The sequence below is a fragment of the Macrosteles quadrilineatus genome, unplaced genomic scaffold (genome assembly GCF_028750875.1).
Source record: "Macrosteles quadrilineatus isolate MER2022 unplaced genomic scaffold, UCM_ALF_1.0 Scaffold_9__3_contigs__length_116548681, whole genome shotgun sequence".
In the NCBI taxonomy this organism is placed as follows: domain Eukaryota; kingdom Metazoa; phylum Arthropoda; class Insecta; order Hemiptera; family Cicadellidae; genus Macrosteles; species Macrosteles quadrilineatus.
This window is the reverse complement of record NW_026542602.1, coordinates 105610854-105630604: the sequence shown is the minus strand read 5'-3', so window position 1 is coordinate 105630604 and position 19751 is coordinate 105610854. Positions and strand designations below refer to the sequence as shown.

Here is a 19751-nt window from a genome sequence, read left to right as displayed (position 1 = left end):
TTAGTATGGTTAAATAAAATAAAAAGTCAGTCAGGTTATTCAACAGAAATTTAGAAATTGATATCATCGCACTCTGTTGATAGCCCAATTGAACTTTATTTCGAAACTAGCAACTACTTTAACCTAGGAGTGGAATTAAAATTTCTATCCATAATTAAAGGCTGAGTTAATAGTAAAAATATGGATCAAGAGGAATGTGAAAGGGAGGTTTGTGACTTTCTCGTTAGTTATCTATCCTTTCTTGATAAGTTTGTTATTGATAACAATGCCATCGGAACAACAAAGAAAATTTAGCTTGAACATAGTGAAAACATTTGTTGGATTAAATCGAATGTCATATTACTTACCCTGTTCCGCCACAGTTCTCTCAGTTTTTTCGGGTTGTAAGATGGGTCTGTGGAGTTGTGCTTTGTGTCTGTTATTGTTCTGCGATGGCGTCCATTCACCTAAAAAAAACTTCTTTCAGCAAGCTAAACAACTAGAATGATGATTATTTTTTAAATGGATGGGATTTGACTAGTTTTCTTTTTAAATATTATACTTTCTGCAAAGTACTTCACTAAAATTATTTATTAGGTTTATGCTATAAAAATATTTATATGAAGTCTCTGAACCTAATTTTTATCAGATAAGTAAGTAAATATCTTATTTCCATTAACCTTGAGACTCCCCGTGCGGTACCGTGTTAGAATAGGACCGCAGCCTTCTCGGGCTTGTCGTAAGAGGCGACAAAAAGGGTGACCGACGAACTCACTGGGAGTCCCTGGGAGTGCCCCTGTTGTGTTGCAGGGGTTGATGTGTGCTCTGCACTGCCGATGGGTATTCTCAGTGGGTCGTGAGAAACCAGCCACTTCGGTCCTTGGTCAGGGAGTGCGGCATGGATGCAGAGGTCGGGCTCTGCATTGCGACGGGCGACCCCCGGCACGTCAGGTATCCGGTGCTGGGCAAACGGAGGTCGGGCCCCGGGGAACCGGGGTAGGGGTTTTTGTCCCCGAGGGTATACCCGTTCCTGACTGATTCCGGGCCGCTCCTTGCCGCACGATGCGCTGGAGAAAACACGATGAGTTTTGATAAAAATACCCCAAACACATCATTGAAGAGGAGCTCAAATGAGCAAGTAAATTCGTTTGAAGTGGAGCAGAGCCCTTTTGTCCGAAGCTCCAAACTTAAGAGGTCGCCACCACCGAAAAACGTGAGGACATCTCCGCCACCTGCACCTTTCAAGTGCTCTACGATTCCCCCGTTAGGATCTCCTTCGGGAAGTGAAGCTGGGAACGGGACAGAAAATGTTGGCGACGTAGATGCTGTAGGGATGCCGAAGGAAACCCTCACAGCGACGTTGCGGTCGGAAAGCTCTGAGATTGTGCTTCTGCGTCAGGAATATCTTGACGCAGATAGTAACATTGAAACCCGGCTCCGTGACATGGAAAAGACCATTAAGGCTATGCTGGACACCTTCCGGACCCAGAGAGCCGTAAATCAAGTGTCAAAAATGGAATGGCCAAACTAGAGGATGACCTTGGCTTTGTCTTTGCCTGCCGTCTGGTAAGCAAGGCGACCATGGAAAAGATTGCCGAAAAGGTAGTGTCCCTGCCCGATGAAAGAGCGCTGCCTTCTAAGAAACGTCGGAGGCCTTCCACATCGGAGAGTCCTCCAAAAAGAGAAGAAGGCGTCCAGACCAAAAAGACCACGGTTAAGGCCAAGGCGACTCAGACGGACCTCTCGTCTGCTGTGTCCAGATCCTTTTCGGACGTAGCTGCAGCTCCAGCGAGGCGCCGACAGGCACAGCAACCCACGACCCCCCTTCAGGGAAGTTCCCGAAAGGGGTCAGTGGTGGAGACACCTGAGGCTGTGTGGGAAAAACGCCTTTCCAAAAAGGAGAAGAGGCAATTGAGGCGGGCGGAGGTCGCCTCCATGAAGAATGAGGCAGTGAAGGCACAGCCAACTGGCGTGGCCCAAACTGGGCCCGGCTCGGTCCCTGCTCCGAAAAGGTCGCGGCCCAAAAAGCCCAGGACGGAGGCAATCCTTGTCAAACCCTCAGGGGGGAGATCTTTTGCCGAGGTCTTGGGCGTAATAAAGGCCAAAGCTAAACCGGAGCAGACCGATACGGTTGTACGGTCGATTAGACAAACCCGGGAAGGGGACGTTCTCCTTGAACTGGGTAAGTCGAAAGACAAGGCTGCTTTTACTGCCGAACTGAAGGCAGCTGTTGAAGGCCAGGGTACCGTCCGTGCTCTTGAGCCCAAGACATCAATTGAGGTTCGAGACATTGATTGTGTGTCGACGGAGAGTGACGTTGTTGAGGCCCTGAAGAAAGCTGTACCCGAGCTTGCCGGGCAAACGGCCATCCTAAGGGTTTGGCTCACAAAACCCAATAGGAGTCAGCAGCGGATGGCAATCGCCGAAATGGCAGACGCGCTTGCCACTAGGGTACTGGCACTCCAGCATCTGAGAGTCGGCTGGGTCAACTGCAGGCTCAGACGGAGAGTGGAAGTGAAGAGGTGTTTTAAATGCTTCTGTTTCGGCCATTCCTCCCGAAACTGCAAGGGACCCGACCGAAGCAAGAACTGCCTTCGGTGCGGGGAGGTTGGTCACATCCGTAAGGACTGCAAAGTCGAGTCCTGTTTCCTTTGCAAAGAAAATGGGCTCGCTGACAAACATGTAAAGCATATAGCTGGGTCTGGGCAGTGTAGTGTATTTAAAACTGCTCTACAGCAAGCGAAATCTCTCCCACGAAGATAAGAATCCTTCAGTGCAATCTGGAGCGATCCAGGACGGCTGACGCACTTCTTTGTCAGTTTGCCCTCGAACACGATGTCGACGCTCTCTTAATCAGCGAACAGTACCAGTACCGTGATAGGGATCCAGCTTTTTGGTTCCCTGATAGTCTTGGTACTGCTGCAATCTGGGCGCGTAATGCAGCTACAGTACAAGTACGGGGTCACGCGAAGGGCCGAGGTTTCGTTTGGGTTCGGTGCCGGGATGTCACTTACTTTAGTGTCTACCTCACTCCCAATGAGGCCATCCGTGACTTTCGTGAGAAGATAGACCGCCTGGAAGAGAGCGTGCGCAATACCACAGGACACGTCGTCGTGGGTGGGGATTTTAATGCTAGGGCTGTCGAATGGGGAATGACCCTCACAAATTCCCGGGGCAAGTACATTCTGGACTTTGCTGCCAGAGCCGGACTCGTTGTCGTCAACGAGGGCAACACGCCAACTTTCCGGCGCCCTGGGATGCGGGGAACGATCCCAGACATTACCCTTGCATCTGAGTCTCTTTTGCCAAGGATCAGAGCCTGGAGAGTCCTGGAGGATTACACGGCCAGTGACCACCAGTACATAATTTTTGACGTCCTGGATGGTCATCAGAGACAAGTGGCAGCGTTTCGTCAAGTGCCCGTTCGATGGAACATTAAAAAACTGGACGTGGCAAAATTCAACGGAGCCATCCTACGAAGAACGCCGGTGGTTCATCCTGCAACTGGCGTGCCTCACGCAGAGGCGTTAGTTGCATCCACGATGAAACTGATTGTCTCGGCCTGCGATGAGTCTATGCCTCGCAGGAGATACCGGTGCAATAAGCGTCCTGTGTACTGGTGGACTGCCGAGATTGCGGAATTGCGTCGGGCGGCATTGAGGGCCAGAAGACTTGCTACCAGGGCTAGAGAACCCCTAGACAGACGGCGTAAGTCGGATGCTTATAGGGTGGCTAGGAGGTATCTTCGTCGAGCCATCAATCGGAGTAAACGCAGTTGCTGGGATAAATTAAGGGACGATGTTGATTCCAACCCGTGGGGCCTGGGTTACAAACTTGTAACCAAGAAACTTGGAACCCGCTCACCACCTTCCGTCATGGACAGGGTCACTATGGAGAGGATAGTCGAGTCCCTTTTCCCGGCTCACGCGTTGCGCCCACTGCGGGATTATGGAAGGGTGGACGACGTCCCACTTTTCAGCCCTGAAGAGCTGGTGGCGGCCGTCATGTCCCTGAAGAACAACAAGGCTCCTGGTCCCGATGGGGTGCCCGGTGAAGTCCTCAAGAAGGTTTTGACTACCAACCCCTTGATCCTTTTGGGCATGTACAACGCCTGCCTGGTTGAAGGGGTATTCCCCTTGTGCTGGAAGACAGCTAGGCTTGTGCTTGTTGGGAAGGGCAAGGGAGACCCAGATCTGCCATCCTCTTACAGACCTCTGTGTATGTTGGATACGGCTGGCAAAGTCCTCGAGAAATTGATCCGTTCCCGGCTAAATTCAGCCGTTGTCGCTGCGGGGGACCTCTCCCCTCGTCAGTATGGATTCAGGATGGGGCGATCAACGATTGATGCGATTGAGGAGGTGAAGCAAGCCGTGATGAGAGCTGAGGATTTTACCCACTACTCTCGCAGGGTTGTGCTGCTCGTAACGCTCGATGTGCGAAATGCATTTAATTCGGCGAGGTGGTGCGATATGCTGGATGCTCTGGAGAACACCTTCCACGTGCCGGCATACCTCATGCGCATCATAGAGGATTATCTCCGGTTTCGCCTCCTAACGTATGACACTGCGGAGGGCCCGCGGACGATGAGTGTCACTTCTGGTGCTGCCCAAGGTTCCATACTCGGCCCAGACCTCTGGAACGTCGCTTATGACAGCCTTCTGAGGTCTGAAATGCCTGAGGAAACGGTCTTGGTTGGGTACGCAGACGACGTTGCAGCTTTGATAGCTGCACGTAGCGTTGAGCTGGCTCAGCTAAAGCTAAACCGAGTTATGCGTACCATAAACGCATGGATGGCAGACCACGGTCTCTCGCTTGCTCTGAGCAAAACCGAGATCGTGATTTTGACAAAAAAACGGATTGACACCATCGTGCCGTTGAGGGTGGGAGCCGTCGAGGTTCAAACTGTTCGTTCTGCCAAGTATCTTGGGGTCATGGTAGACAGCAAGCTTAGCTAGCGGGATCAGATCTTCCGTACAGCGGACAAGGCCGCTAGGGTGGTTTCTTCTCTTAGCCGGTTGATGGCCAATGTCGGAGGGCCTCGGTCCAGTAGTAGAAGGCTGTTAATGTCTTCGGTCCAGTCCGTACTCTTGTACGGTGCTGAGGTGTGGGCAGACGCACTAAATAAGGAGGCATACAGGATGCGGCTCGCCCGAGTGCAGCGTCAGGCAGCACTGAGGGTAGCATCTGCCTACCGAACAGTGTCCGAGCCCGCCGTCCTGGTGATTGCTGGAGTCATCCCCGTCAAACTTTTGGCGGCGGAGAGAAAGGCAATTTACCGGCGCCGTGGGGAGGACGAGGCACGAACAGAGGAACGCACCCGCACCTACCAGCTGTGGCAGGAGGGCTGGGAACAGGAGACACGGGGACTCTGGACCAGGCGACTGATACAGCAAGTCCAACCTTGGGTTGATCGGCGGTACGGAGAGGTGGACTTCTACCTCACCCAATTTCTGACGGGACACGGCTTTTTCCGGTTGTACCTGTTCAGGATGGGCAAAGCCGTGTCACCCGACTGCATATACTGCCCAGGCATTCTCGATGACGTGGAACATACATTTTTCCACTGCCAGCGCTGGGAAAGGCCCCGCCTGGAGGCTCAACAATTAATAGGACTGCTGTCGGTGGACACGGTCATACCGATTATGACGGAGGGTGAGGACAATTGGACCTGTGTGTCACATTATATCCAGAGTATTCTCCGCGCCAAGAAGATCGACCTTGACCGGGATGCGGTGTAGGTCATTAAGAATCTAAATGCCAGAAACGGTGCGAGCCCTGAGGGCTTAGGTCACATGTTGGCCAGACTTGAAGTAATGTGACAAACAATTCCAGGTCTGTGTCCAACAGAGTAGAGGGGGTTTTTTAGTGAGTAGTCTGATAATTTTCAGGAGTCTCACACTACAGGCTGGCTACCTGTGTGCGTAAAAGCATTTTCCCTCCTCTCCCTAAAAAAAAAAAAAAAAAAAAAAAAATTAACCTTGAGACAATTAACCTTTTATTCTTTTTCAATATACCCACAGAAACTAGAAACAACGTAGCTTTCACTACAGTCAATAAAGTTCACAAAGGTTAGAAAAGTCTACAGATTGTATTTTTTCAAAATGTGATGTACTTCTTTCTTGTGTTCGTTTTTATTGAACTTTATTGACAACAAACAACCTTCAATTTAAAACTCTAGTGATTGTTTTTTTACTGCTTGTAGGACAGAAGAACGAAAGCTAATTGCACTACAGCAACAAGGACTTACTTTATCTAATAGTTAAACCATTAGATACTGATCAGCAAAATTTAATCCCCACATCTTCAGGATTAAATTCCCTTGCATCAACCTCTAGACACATTTTCCTTTGTGAATATATTTTAAACATATTATTACCGATAAGCTTATTTTTTTGACTGGCATACCTTGCATGAGAAGCAGCCCTCGGTAGATATGAGTCTGTCATGGGGAACAGCATACGGGTCCTTGTCTATGGGGTATGTGGGGATGTTGCTACCCAAGTTGGGGGCCCCACCATAGCTCCCATAACCTCCCCCGTAACTTCCACCATAGCCTCCACCATAGCCAAGTCCTGCCGGGTTGATGGTAGACAGACAATGTCCCTGTTGAACACAACAGTATAGTTCATACATAGATAAAATCCATGGGTTTATTATACCCTTGCATACTTACATTTAATGATAGTAAATACAAACATCTTAATTTTAAAAGGTAATGTTTTACAAAGAATAACAGATATACATTTTCAAATCATGAATGGCTCAGTTTTGTTAGGTTTTCCTCGCTATATGATTGTCTGGGCAGCTGAGTGAATATTGAGCTCGCCTTCAAATCTGTAGGTTCATGATTTTATTCCAAGGCAGATTGTTTCATCAAAGGGTTGACTTTAGATAGCAACCGGACCTGGGTTTAAAACGTATCCTCACAAAAAAGGTAAAAAAATTCCTTTAAAAAGGAATTCAAATTATTTTCAAAAAAGGTATGATAATTTAAACTGTCAATGTTATTACAAAGTAGATGTATATATAACATTTTAAACAACTAACAGTAGTAAAATTTAACACACATAAAAAGTTGTAAGGGTTATAAATTACACAGATAATTAATTCCTTTAAAAAGGAATTCAAATTTTTCTTCAAAAAAGGTATGATAATTTAAACTGTCAATGTTATTACAAAGTAGATGTATATATAATATTTTAAACAACTAACAGTAGTAAAATTTAACAGACATAAAAAGTTGTAAGGGTTATAAATTACACAGATAATTAATTAATTCTGATCTGATAATTAATTATCTGTGTAATTTATAACCCTTACAACTTTTTATGTGTGTTAAATTTTACTACTGTTAGTTGTTTAAAATATTATATATACATCTACTTTGTAATAACATTGACAGTTTAAATTATCATACCTTTTTTGAAGAAAAATTTGAATTCCTTTTTAAAGGAATTTTGTTTTACCTTTTTTGTGAGGATACGTTTTAAACCCAGGTCCGGTTGCTATTTAAAGTCAACCCTTTGATGAAACAATCTGCCTTGGAATAAAATCATGAACCTACAGATTTGAAGGCGAGCTCAATATTCACTCAGCTGCCCAGACAATCATATAGCGAGGAAAACCTAACAAAACAATTATCCACTTTAGGTATTTATTTTAGTGTTTTAAGTAAGTATTTATTTTAGTATTGCACATAAATGTTATCACAATAATTCATCTGTGGTATAAAAAACTGATATAGGGTACCATACTTAGAACTTGAACAAATTTACTCAGAAAAGGTTTTTGAACATTACTCAATATGCAGTTGTAAGTTTTGATACAATGCATTTTCAAACATCTTCCTTGTTTCATAATGACACATATAAAAGTAAACTATGAAATCTTATTGTCATTGATTCTTTACAATTTTTATGTGAGTTGAATAAGAATATATTATAATTAACCCTAACATACCGGTAAGCAACATTTGGATGGTGTAAGCTATATTTAAATGTAATAAGCGGATGATTTACCTGTCCGATTCGTTCGTAGCCAGAGGGACAGCCACACTGGAAACCATTACCACTGGGTCCTGGAGAGCAACCGAAAGCGCAAGGGCTGCCAAGACAACTGGACGCAACCTGCCAACATGCATTACGATTAGTCTTACGTTGTAAATGAAATCAAAACTGTGCTAACAAAGATTTACCATTGACTTTTATATAGGTACTGAAGTAGACATCCCATCTATATGGACCAGCTTTAGTAAATTATAAAAATAAAAAAAACATAATTGAATGAAACACTTACACAGTGTGCTCCTGTCAAAATTATTTGTTCTCCCTCATTTTAATTTTCAGTGAATTTCTCACCTATAGGAAACAGGCTATTACTGTTAGTCTCATAGTAAGAACTAGAGACCTGGGACTGATTTGCTTTTTCGTTTTGATGTCCAGAGGCAAAAAATACTATTCGTTAAAAATTGTATAGGTACATATAATATATATAAAACAACAATGAAATAAAATTTTGCAGAGCACCTAATCAAAACGCGACATGAATACAAAAATATAAATACAAATTTATAAAATCTAGAATATGAAAAAAAAAATTAAAGAAGATTTTCATATATACACAAATCACGAGTTAAAAGGTTACTAATGTTTTTATAATGTTTTCAACTGTTCTCTCTGCAACATGAGTTACCGGTAGTTTACTCTTCCAGTTCAAACCCGTCACACCGGGGATCAAGAAGAAATTCTTGTTTGTGCTCAAACTAGAATCGAGCGGACGAGTTGCACCTGGTGCTAAACCAGAATTGCATAATATAAATTATAAAAACTAACTATAACTTGTAAATGTTTATGGTTTGATTTTTATCCTAAAACTGGCTGTAGCTTTAAGATGGTAAGTTTGATTCAGTCAAAGCTATATGAATCAAGTAAGTAGGCCTACTATGAAATAAACCTATTTCACACAATTCCATTTTCTATTGTGATTTCTTTTCTATCCTAGCTCAGTTATTTTTATTTTCTAGAAAGCTAAAAGATAATTTGCAGTTTTTATCTAAATCATACTAAGGGATGTAGTTTTCTAGTTAACTAAGATGTGTCTAGTTATAGTGTTTGGTTGAGGAAAAAGATGGTTGCAGACAAAATTATCTGTCTGCAATGTAAGCTTATAGGTAGAATTAAGAACAGTAAAGTTATTTGGGTGTTTGTAAGATTAGATAGACAAAGTCACTTTAAACACAGTTGCAACAGAAGTTGACTTCAAAAGACTTCGTTCAGTTAGGATAAGCGTAAGTAGATGAATTTTATTTTTCAAATAAATGTAAAGGCAAAGGTTTAAAATCTTTTCACTTAGAATAAACTTTTTAAATTATGAACAAAATAGTCAGCATTAAAATCTATTTTTATGCAATGAATTATGTTGCAGGATGATATTGCAGTTTGTTTCCGCTAAAATTAGTGTACTATTTTGAAGCTGTTAAGTGTGTGACCGAGTAAATTAGAAAACTACTTTTCCTTTAAGAGTTTATTTAGCACTTTATTTCTAGAATTTGAAGTACCACAGCTAAAAACTAGCAAACGTTTACTTTCTCTACTCCATCCTTCACCATTTCTCTTGTTCCCGGCTCTCCACATATTTTGTAGTTCTACCTTGTATGACTAAAAACCAGTAAAACAATCTGCAGCATCAGTATTTGTTTAAAAGCTTTGCTTAAACAAGTTTAAGAGTTAGAAATATTTTCTCAAGAAAGAAAGGTCTGCCCAGAAGCTGTTTTAAGTGTTCCTCTTACACTCAAGCCCTGAGTTTACTTACATAAAAAAAAAATTAATGGTGGATTTTGGGGTGGCTAGAGTTAAGAGGCTAATTTTTTGCAAGATATTATAGCACAAGCTTTATAACATGTATCATGGCCTGATATCTGACTTAGCCTGTTCAGTTAAGCCAACGCCTTTGTTCCCATGATTTTTTGTGGAAAGTTAAAAAAATGGTTGGTGTCTAGGCAGAATCTGATTCCATTACAAACAACACTTTGATAAAACTCCAAATATTTAAATAAGTTCAGACAAACTTGGAATGGTTTTTTCCTGTGAATAAAATGTGCAAACAGTGACTCCTAGGTAAAGAAAATCCCATATCTACTTTTTCAAATTACGTTTTATTTTTTTATGTGGAAATGTACCTTTTTCAACAAGCAGCTAAACATTTTCAAAGAGAGTTAATAATTCTATTTCTTTTTAGCAAACAATGACACCTGAGATTCCAGAATGGTTGAATAGAACGTTTCTACAAAAGGCTCTTCAGAGACAGGAAGAAAAAGAACCAACGTTAACAATTGAAGACTTCTCTGTTAAGCTAGCAGTTGCAGCGGGTAACAACTACACAAGCCAAATTTTCAGAGTAAATGTGAAATACAAATCAGAAGACTTGCACAACTCTCCAAGCATAATAGTTAAATCACCCTATCCTCATTTTCAAAAGATTGAACAAGAGACAATAATGTACAAACAAATTCTTCCGAAAATGAAAGAGAAAATCAAGTTTGATTTAGGACCGACAATTTATTACAGCACCCAGCAAAACGTACTTGTACTTCAGGATCTAACAGGATCAGGTTATGTGATGTGTAACAAATTCACACAGTTAGACTATCCTCATTGCGAGCTTGTTTTCAGGAGACTAGCTAAATTCCACGCTGCTTCTGTAGCTCTTCACAGTGAAAATCCTGAAATGGTTGAAGATTTGGGAAAAGAAGTTTTGTACACTGAAGGGAGTACTTTTGTTGCAATGATGAAACCACTTTTAACACACTCAATAGCAGTTGTCACAGAAGCTTTGGAGGCAACTGCCAATAGTAAAGAGGTTATTGAGTTTTTACTCGACAACAAACAAAACTTTTTTGAATCGCTTATAGAAGTCTGCCAACCAAAAGCAAAAGGTCTGAATGTTCTGAACCATGGCGATTTGTGGAACAACAACATGATGTTTAAACACAAATCCTCGGGAGAAGTAGAAGATGTTAAGTTTGTTGACTTTCAAGCGTTGCGTTACATGAGTCCTGCCATAGATATTCTCTATTTCTCTTGGACCAGTGCGGACGAAGAAGTGCGGGAAAACAGACTACAAGAGTTGTACGATGTCTACCTACAAGAACTCAACGAGTGTCTACAGCAGCTAGGCTGTGAGGAGAGGTACACTTCTGAAGAGTTATGGCAAGATATGAAGTCCTCGGTAAAATTTGTGTTGGCAATTACGCTTTTAAATCTACCGTTGATGATGGTAGAGCCCCTCGAAGCTTTTGATATGTCAAAGTTTGATGAGGGAGAGTTCATAAAATGGGCTAACAATGGCAACATCAATCCCAAGGTACTCAGAGTATACAATGGAAAACACTTCAAAACCAAAATACCCACTATCATCAGGCAAATTCACAGTAGATTATTGTAAAATAAAGTGATAATAATATGTGTGTTTGCCAATGGAATATAACTATATTATGAAAAAAATATGATACAAATAATTGCAGTTCTTTGAACTAGCTTTCACAGCTAACTTAGCTTCTTTTAAATTTTAGTTATTATTAACTAATCTACAACAATGTAAATTATCAAAAGGGTTCATTATTGAAAGAAAGTTGAAAATCAACTGATGAATAGCTAATTGATTGTTTAAAATCAAACATCTACATGAATCTTTACTTTAATGCTTTAATCTGCTACCAAGAGCTGCAAAAACAGACAATCAATATTGGTCATATTATGTACAAAACTTGTATGGAACAAGACTAAAACAATCATCTATGCACTAACAATATTTGTCCATTTAAAATATTTAGACTTCCATGTCACATATTTCAATTGATTTGATAGGTTTTTAAAATTTGTAGATTCGTTTAACATTTCCCTACACATTGCAGGATACTATAAAACTAAATGCGTATGTAAATAGGCAGTTGAAATATATTTTGAAACCTAGTAGAATTAAATAACTATTTTTGTGGTCTATATTAAAATATCTAATGTATAGTTTGTAAATGTAAACAGATTAAAAAGTTGATCATTTTAGTTTTTTTTTTTTATAAATAGAGATCTAATAAAAATGAATCAAATTTCTTCATTCATGACATTTAGTGTTATTCACTTTATGTAAATAAATATTTGTATACAGTATGTAGACTGAATGGCTTCACATACAGCTAAGAATAAGTAAATACAATTCACATTGATAATGTGAGGTCTCATAAATAAGAAACAATGTGAGAAAATGTTACAAACAAATTGATATAAACTAAAGCTAAATAGGAAGGTAGAAAGAAATAAAAATAATCCTCCAGGTTTAACAAAGTTTTCTCTACCAAATAATATGTCAATTTATTTTTTTACTGTTTACTTCATGTATTAAAAAATGCTGCAATTTCACCATTAAAAACTTTAATCCTCTGTAGTTATTTGATTGGTTTCTTCTACTTTCAAAATTATTCTAATGACTATTTCCTAAAGTCAAAATAACTTGATTGTCTAGAACGAGAATATCTTATTACTTGTTATTATGATAGCAATATAAATAACTCCATTAGCTTTGAAGTGTCAGGATGTTTCAGTGTAGTGGTGATATCATGGTTATAAGTGGTTATTAGATTGACACTATTTACTGCAAGGTTCCCACTACACCAAGGCCACAGATGATTGTAGGCCCAATGTGTTAGTCTTCCTCCATCACTGGACCTACATCCTTTCAATCACAAGGTATGCTGTTTTACTAATTTCTAATATAATTTTGAATTGTAATTGTTCATTTGAGTTCTGTGTGACTTAAATTTGTGGAGGAAAACTCATGATCGGTTTAAAAACATTTATGTAAAGGTAAAAAATGTTATTTTAGATTTTTTTAACAATTATTTGTATATTAAACTTCAATGTTTTCTAAGTCAAATACTATTATAGTTTTTTTGTGAATAGGCCTAGTGTAACATTTTTGCCTCATTGTGCCAGGTTGGACTCCTTCCGGTTTTAGTTAAAGTCTTGTATCCTAAAAACATGTTCAGGTATTCATTAGGTTTTTAAACATATTTAATTTTAAAATGTTTGAAACTACTTTTGTTTTTAAATATTAATGTGTAGTCACGGTTCATTATCTCAAATTAAGTTTAGGATTAAGTACAAAAACACACTGTGATTGGTTATTATAATGATAACACCACTTGTATCTCAATTTTCTAATTACTTCATAGGTTCCTCATCTAATCATAAAGGTTTCAAATCTCCTTAAAACCCCATAAAATTACTGTCAATCAACAGTAAGTCATTTGCAATCTTATATATTAAAAAATTGGGTTTTCTTTTCCGAGTTTGTTTGGCTCTTCTACCCGACCCATTTTCATGATTGAGGTATCAAATTGAAGGTATGCACGCACAGATTTCACATCAAGCATCGGCCTCAAAATAATCAGTTAATTATAGGCTTTAATTTCAGCTATTGATTGTTTGAATCAGTTAAGTTCAAGATACTGTAGGACTCAATCAAAAATCATAAATTTGATTATTTCTCGGATATGATATTCATTATAAAGCTGCGGAGCAGCATGGGCCCTCTGGTTCCTATTTAATTTAAATGTAACAGATTTAATTTAATTTAATTTGGTTTGGTGAATACTAAAATTTGTTTGTTAATATTTCAAACATATGTTATTCTTTTTTTAACAAATAATAGACAAAATTATCCTGATATCATCATTCTGGAAATTCATGCAAGTTTCTAGATCATACATGTGGGTAAGCTCAACTCGACATTTGTGTAGAACAATACTATCTTAGATTAAAAAGCTAGATTTGGCTTTGCAAAGATATTACCAATCTTCTGCAAATCATGATTCACTTTCATTTTTTATGATTTTTAAAAGAACTGACCCAGACCATTTACTCACATTATATTTACAATTCCAAATGACAACTAGTACCATATCCTTAATTATTTAGAAACAGTTATAGTGATATAGGAGTAGAAGTATCCCAATTTTCCAGGCTATTCAGACTCTAGTCATACAGGGTCAATGAGGATGTGTATGTTTATCCTCATATTGCCTCATTGCTCATAGGATAACGGCCAGCTACTCAAGGCCATCAACTAGTTCTCTAATTTTAGAGTCTCACAGAGGATTATAGTCCCAAACAATATATTAAGAATTAGTACTATATGACATTGGTATGGAAGTATTGAAAATGAATTAATATGTGCTGATGTTCTGATTTAGTAGTACTGTAATCACTCTTTAGTTTCATAATACCCCTGCCGCAGCAAACCTACCGACTAAGCGAATTTCCATTTTGTCAATTAAATCTATTTAAATAACATTAGGTTTAATGAGCACTGGCACCTAGGTTTGTTGCTAAAAGGAAACTAATTAAGTGTATTTTTAGTAAAAAAATATTAATAGCTTAGTATGAAATAAATGAATTTGCCAAGTTTGATCAAAATATATCCATAAACATGCAGACTAAAAAATTTTACAATATTGCTGCCACAAACCGATTTCAAATTATTTCAAAAGGTTCAAAAGTTAAGGGGGGGTGCAAGTTACTTTTCAGCCACCCTGTATAATGAAGTATCTTAAAGCATTGTTTTATGCTTAATGGTTATGAAGAAAATTCCTTAAAACTGCACATTTAAAATTCCCATGTTATGCTTATGGAAAGTAAGTGACCTGTTGTAGCTTGCTTGTTTATGGATATATTCTGATCATATTTGCAATGCTTACTTATTTTTTTATCCTAAGCTATTAATATTTCACTAAAAAACACACCTTATTATTGTACTTTCCTGTAGCAGCAAACCTAAGTACTCGCTAACCTAATGTTATTTAAATAGGGGAGGAAGAGAAATTGATTATTGATACCCTATAAAATGAAAAAAAATAAAAGTGAATCATGATTTGCAGATTATTGGTAATATCTTTGTAAAGCCAAATCTACTTGTTTTAAATTTTTAAAAGAAGTTGTATGGAGAAGATTATAATTTATAATAAACAAAAAATGTAAAACAAAATATTTGAATGATTTTTTTTACATTTAGAAGAAAATGGTTGTTGGTTAAGTAATTACAAACATAATATACAATATATATCATATTACATATGTTAATACATCACACCGTTTTCAACATATCATCGAAAGCATAAATAAAACCTTTATAATAACAACAATTCACAAAGTGTTCAAACCTGATTAAGACAAGATAACATTATTATGAGTTCTTAGAAGTTGATTAAGACAGTAAACAAAAAGAAGCCTGCTATCAGTCACAGAGTTATGATTAGATTGAAGGTCGCCACCAGCAACTAGCAGTTAAGTGGCAGACAAGTACATCAATAGTCAGTGATAACTGGCATGGCCAAACCCAAATCTGGTGATGGATAGGGTTGCCATATCCCCGGATTTCCCCGGTGATTACAGGATTTTGACGGTCAAAATTTAGCTCCGGGGGATTTCTGCAAAAAGTGGGATATCTCCTCTTTTTTTACTGTCAATCAAAATACATTGTATAACGGCACATTTGGAATAAATAAAATGTTTGTGTTCACAAATATTGTTATTCTATGCAATGACTGAAAAATGCAACTCTTGTACTCGCTATTGACATATTTTTAGTTCTTTAATTTGCGTCTGCCGGCCAGTTCGAACTCCAAAGTCCGAACATATCCGTGTTCACTACCAGAGCCAAACCGAGTCTAGCAGACAGAGAGCGTTTTGCTAACGTTATTCTTTATTTTTAGTGAGATGTGACAACAAGATGTAAATTTTATGCTTTAGCGTACCATATTTGAATATTGCACTTACGTTACACATTATATTTTCCTACAGTTACTATAAATCATATAAATAAGTAGTCTTTCAAACACTATACAAAACGTTTTTTTTAGGTTAGGTTAAATCCAAGCGTTGAACAAAATGGAAAACGCTGCACCAGCTGATTGTAGTCGTAGTATCTTTAAGTATTACCTACTTATTTTCAAGAGTACACATATTACATTGTTAATAAAAGAATACTGTTGTGTTGTTTGATTAAAATAAAATACAGGAGTGTGGAAAAAAATGAGTGCGGCAAAAGTAAGTAAATGCAGTAATTAGCTACTTTGCCTGCTATAATCAGTGCAAGGAAGCCCACTTTGTCAGGTAACTGTAGGAAAAATGAAATTGAAGATGTTCATTTACCTATTCCTAACTTTACAACTCTCAAATCTGTAAGGTTGTGTGGTTATATTTTTTCGTAAAACAGCATTAAAAGAATGTTTATAATAGTTATAAACAGTGCAGAGCATGTTTAACAGTAGTGTATGGTAGCTGTTGATAGCCAATTCAAAATTGAAGTAGTACATTCCTATCTTTAGAAAGAGATAATCTACTCTTTTTACGCTAGCTAATTTGGCCACACACTTTAAAAAAGTTATTGTAAAGGAATTCAAAGGATGTTTAACTTTCCTATTTTTTTTTTTTACATACAAAAAACTTGGTCGGAGCAAAGATTATTTATCATATTATGTGGATATTATATTTGTATGACCTATGAACACTACCCTTGAGTTTTAGGGTATACTCAAATTTATGGTATACTCTGTTTATGTATTTGATTTTGAATTCAAATTAAAAGCTTCGCTCCTTAACTAACTTTGCTTCTAAACAAGAGTGATTTACCCTTGTTTTTCAAGGACAGTAATGAAGTCAATTATAAAAGAAACGATAAAGTAGCAGCTACTACTGTTAAAATCCTCATAATTCATTGAAGTGATTTAAAATTAAGATTACAAATTAGCTATCGCAAACGTATCTCTTTGTAAAAGAGAAGAGTCTATATCTTTAGGTCAAACAAAACTGTATCCATAAAGTTACTGAAATAATTTTATAAAAAAAACTTGTAATCATACCTCGGTTTCCATGAACATCGACCAATAAGATAATTTCACAAGCTTAACTTTGAAAACTTAGGAGCAGAGCCTAGGTTGATACAGCAATTGTTATGGAATTATCAAAGATTTATAACAGTTCGGGTTTAATACTTTACCTACATGTTTTGAGAATTCTTTAATTCACCTTCATGTAGCCTGATTTAACAAATGCACCACTTAAGTTTTATCATTTTCAGCCAGAATGACACAAAAGCTGCCAGAGTGGTTGGACAAGACATTCCTACAAGCTGCTCTTCAAGGAGGAGAAGATAACGAACCCAAAGTGACAGTTAATGATTTTACTGCAGAACTAGCGGTGGCGGCCGGTAACAACTACACAAGCCAAATCTTCAGGGTGGTCGTGAAATACACAGCAAATGGATCAGAAGATAAATCCACAACTCTTATTGTTAAGGCACCTCATACTCAGTTGCAGGACATGGGAGCAGAACTTGGACTAAGTGAATGGTTCGACAAAGAACCGGTTATATACAACATTATTTTGCCAAAAATGAAAGAAAAGATAAAAGTTGACTTTGGTCCTAAAACATATTACAGTGCACAAAAAAGTGTGTTGGTATTTCAGGATCTGAAAGAAACAGGGCACATCATGTGTGATAAATTTAAACAATTGGATTACGCTCATTGTGAGGTAGTGTTGAAAAGTTTAGCGAAATTCCATGCCGTTTCAGTGGCTCTTCACAGTGAAAATCCTGAAGAAATCGAAACACTCGGAATAGAGCCCATATTTAGGGAAGGTAATCCCATGAAAGAATTGATGAAGTCACTTTTGGTGTTTGCGATAGAAATTGTAAAAGAAAGCTTGAAAAATACAGAAAATGGTGAACCTGCCTTACAGTTTTTGCTTGACAAGCAAGAAACACTGTACAATTCCTTGATAGAAATTGTTAAACCCAAAAAAGAAGGTTTGAATGTTATGAACCATGGAGATTTGTGGAACAACAATATGATGTTCAAACACTCAGAGTCAGGAGAAGTGGAGGAAGTAAAGTTCATTGACTTTCAAGTATTACGATACATGAGCCCGGCCATCGACATTCTGTACTTCACCTGGACCAGTGCGGACGAAGAAGTGCGGGAAAACAGACTACAAGAGTTGTACGACATTTACCTACAAGAACTCAACGAATGTCTACAACTACTAGGATGTAAAGAGAGGTACACTTCTGAAGAGTTATGGCAAGATTTAAAGTCCTCGGTTGACTTTGCTCTTGTAGTTGCATGTCAAACTTTGCCCATGACACTTGCTGAAGAAAAGGATGCTCTTGACATGGCTGAATTTGACATGAAAGAGTTTGCAAACATGAGTAACACTGGTGCTATGGACCCGAATTTACTAAGATTATACAATGGAAAAAATTTCAAAGCCAAAGTACCAAAAATCATCCAACAAATTTACCAGACCTTACATTAAACGTTGCTTTAAAGGTTAATGTTCTAGCTCTTTGCACAGATATGTTGTTGAGAGGAAATTAGTATTAAAAAGACTACATTTTTTTTATAAACAGCATCTTGACAACATAAAACTAATAAAAAATATTTGTTGTAAATGTAAATAAGTTGTAGATAATGATATCATTAATTAATCAACCTTAAAATTTGTCAAATATTTTAAATTAATGTGTTTTACTAACAATTATATTGTGTTATTATTTTATTCAATGATGACTCACAAGTAAAAATATGTATATAAAATAAAGCTGATCATATCAAGTACACACGAACATTTATTTTGCAACTAAATATGTAATAAGGCTCACAGTATCAATTTAACATGAATTTTCAAAAAGAATCCATATACAGTAATTCCAAATTTATTTCCTCCTGGAAAGTTAAGTATAGAATAGAACCTTATCTATTCAGAACACTCACATGCAAATGCCAATGATGTGTTTTATTTTTCTGCATTGACTATTTGACCCTTTGTCAAATACTACATGCAATGTTCAAAACTATAGCTTTGGGTGACTATCTGCAAATTTCAGGTTAGGAAAAGAAACATAGAAAATTAATTTTTATGTTTTATATTTACTGATAGAAGGAAAAGCTCTATTGAATGTATGTGTTTCCCTTATATAGACTTACTTCAGTAACAACTGGTTGACACAGATAGTACAGATAGTATCAGATAGTAGTGGTTGGTACAGATAGTATCAAAACCAGGGTTTGGACCATTACCTTAGAAAAAATTGGAAAACTCCCCTGGCGTAGAAACAAAATAAAATAGAACAAAACTATTAAATTATTTCCTTATTCTTTAAATCCACCTAAAACTATGTTTTTTATCAGTTGTTTTTATAAGTAATGTGAAATGTAAATGTTATAGAAATTTTGAGAACTTTAAAGACAGATAGAATCTATCTGTTCATCACAGGGCGTCTAGTTCCATTTAAAAAATGCATGACAAATTTAATAACAAAGTTATCATTTTTATTATCCAACGCTCACCTTTCAATATATTTTGCTATAAAATGCAGACCCTGGAGTTTCGACACCGTAAAATCTAACCTTGGTAATCTGCCACAATATACGAATTGTGGATATTTATAGGCATGCACAGTGGATGCGATACTCCCTACTACTACTACTCTACTCCTGTGGCCACACAAATCCTAAGTGATTTTTGGCCTCCCCAACAATGCTCCTCCACTGCTGCCTACAAACTTGCTCCTAACCTCCTGAGGTCCTGCCTCACTTGGTCATTCCATCTTAATCTGGGCCGTCCCAGCGGCCGTCGTCCTTCTGGTTGCCCCATCCATACCTTCTTAATCATACTGTTAACATCTCTTCTATATACATGTCCCAGCCATTGTAATCT

The 19751-nt window shown here is 38.0% G+C and overlaps 2 protein-coding genes across 2 annotated transcripts in view; one reads left to right on the top strand and one right to left on the bottom strand.

Moving 5' to 3' along the window:
* Positions 1-19751, bottom strand: part of LOC129003934 (fibrillin-2-like) — a 165924-nt gene that overhangs the window by 3384 nt on the left and 142789 nt on the right. The window contains exons 53-55 of the mRNA XM_054432279.1: positions 7998-8105; positions 6385-6582; positions 348-446 (exon numbers count right to left, since the gene is read on the bottom strand). Of these exons, the coding sequence (XP_054288254.1) occupies positions 348-446; positions 6385-6582; positions 7998-8105 (405 nt within the window). The remainder of the gene's footprint in view (positions 1-347; positions 447-6384; positions 6583-7997; positions 8106-19751) is intronic.
* Positions 12547-18684, top strand: LOC129003930 (uncharacterized). The gene is made up of 2 exons (XM_054432276.1): positions 12547-12719; positions 17110-18684. The coding sequence occupies exon 2, from the start codon at positions 17115-17117 to the stop codon at positions 18345-18347; it is 1233 nt and encodes a 410-aa protein (XP_054288251.1). The 5' UTR covers positions 12547-12719; positions 17110-17114; the 3' UTR covers positions 18348-18684.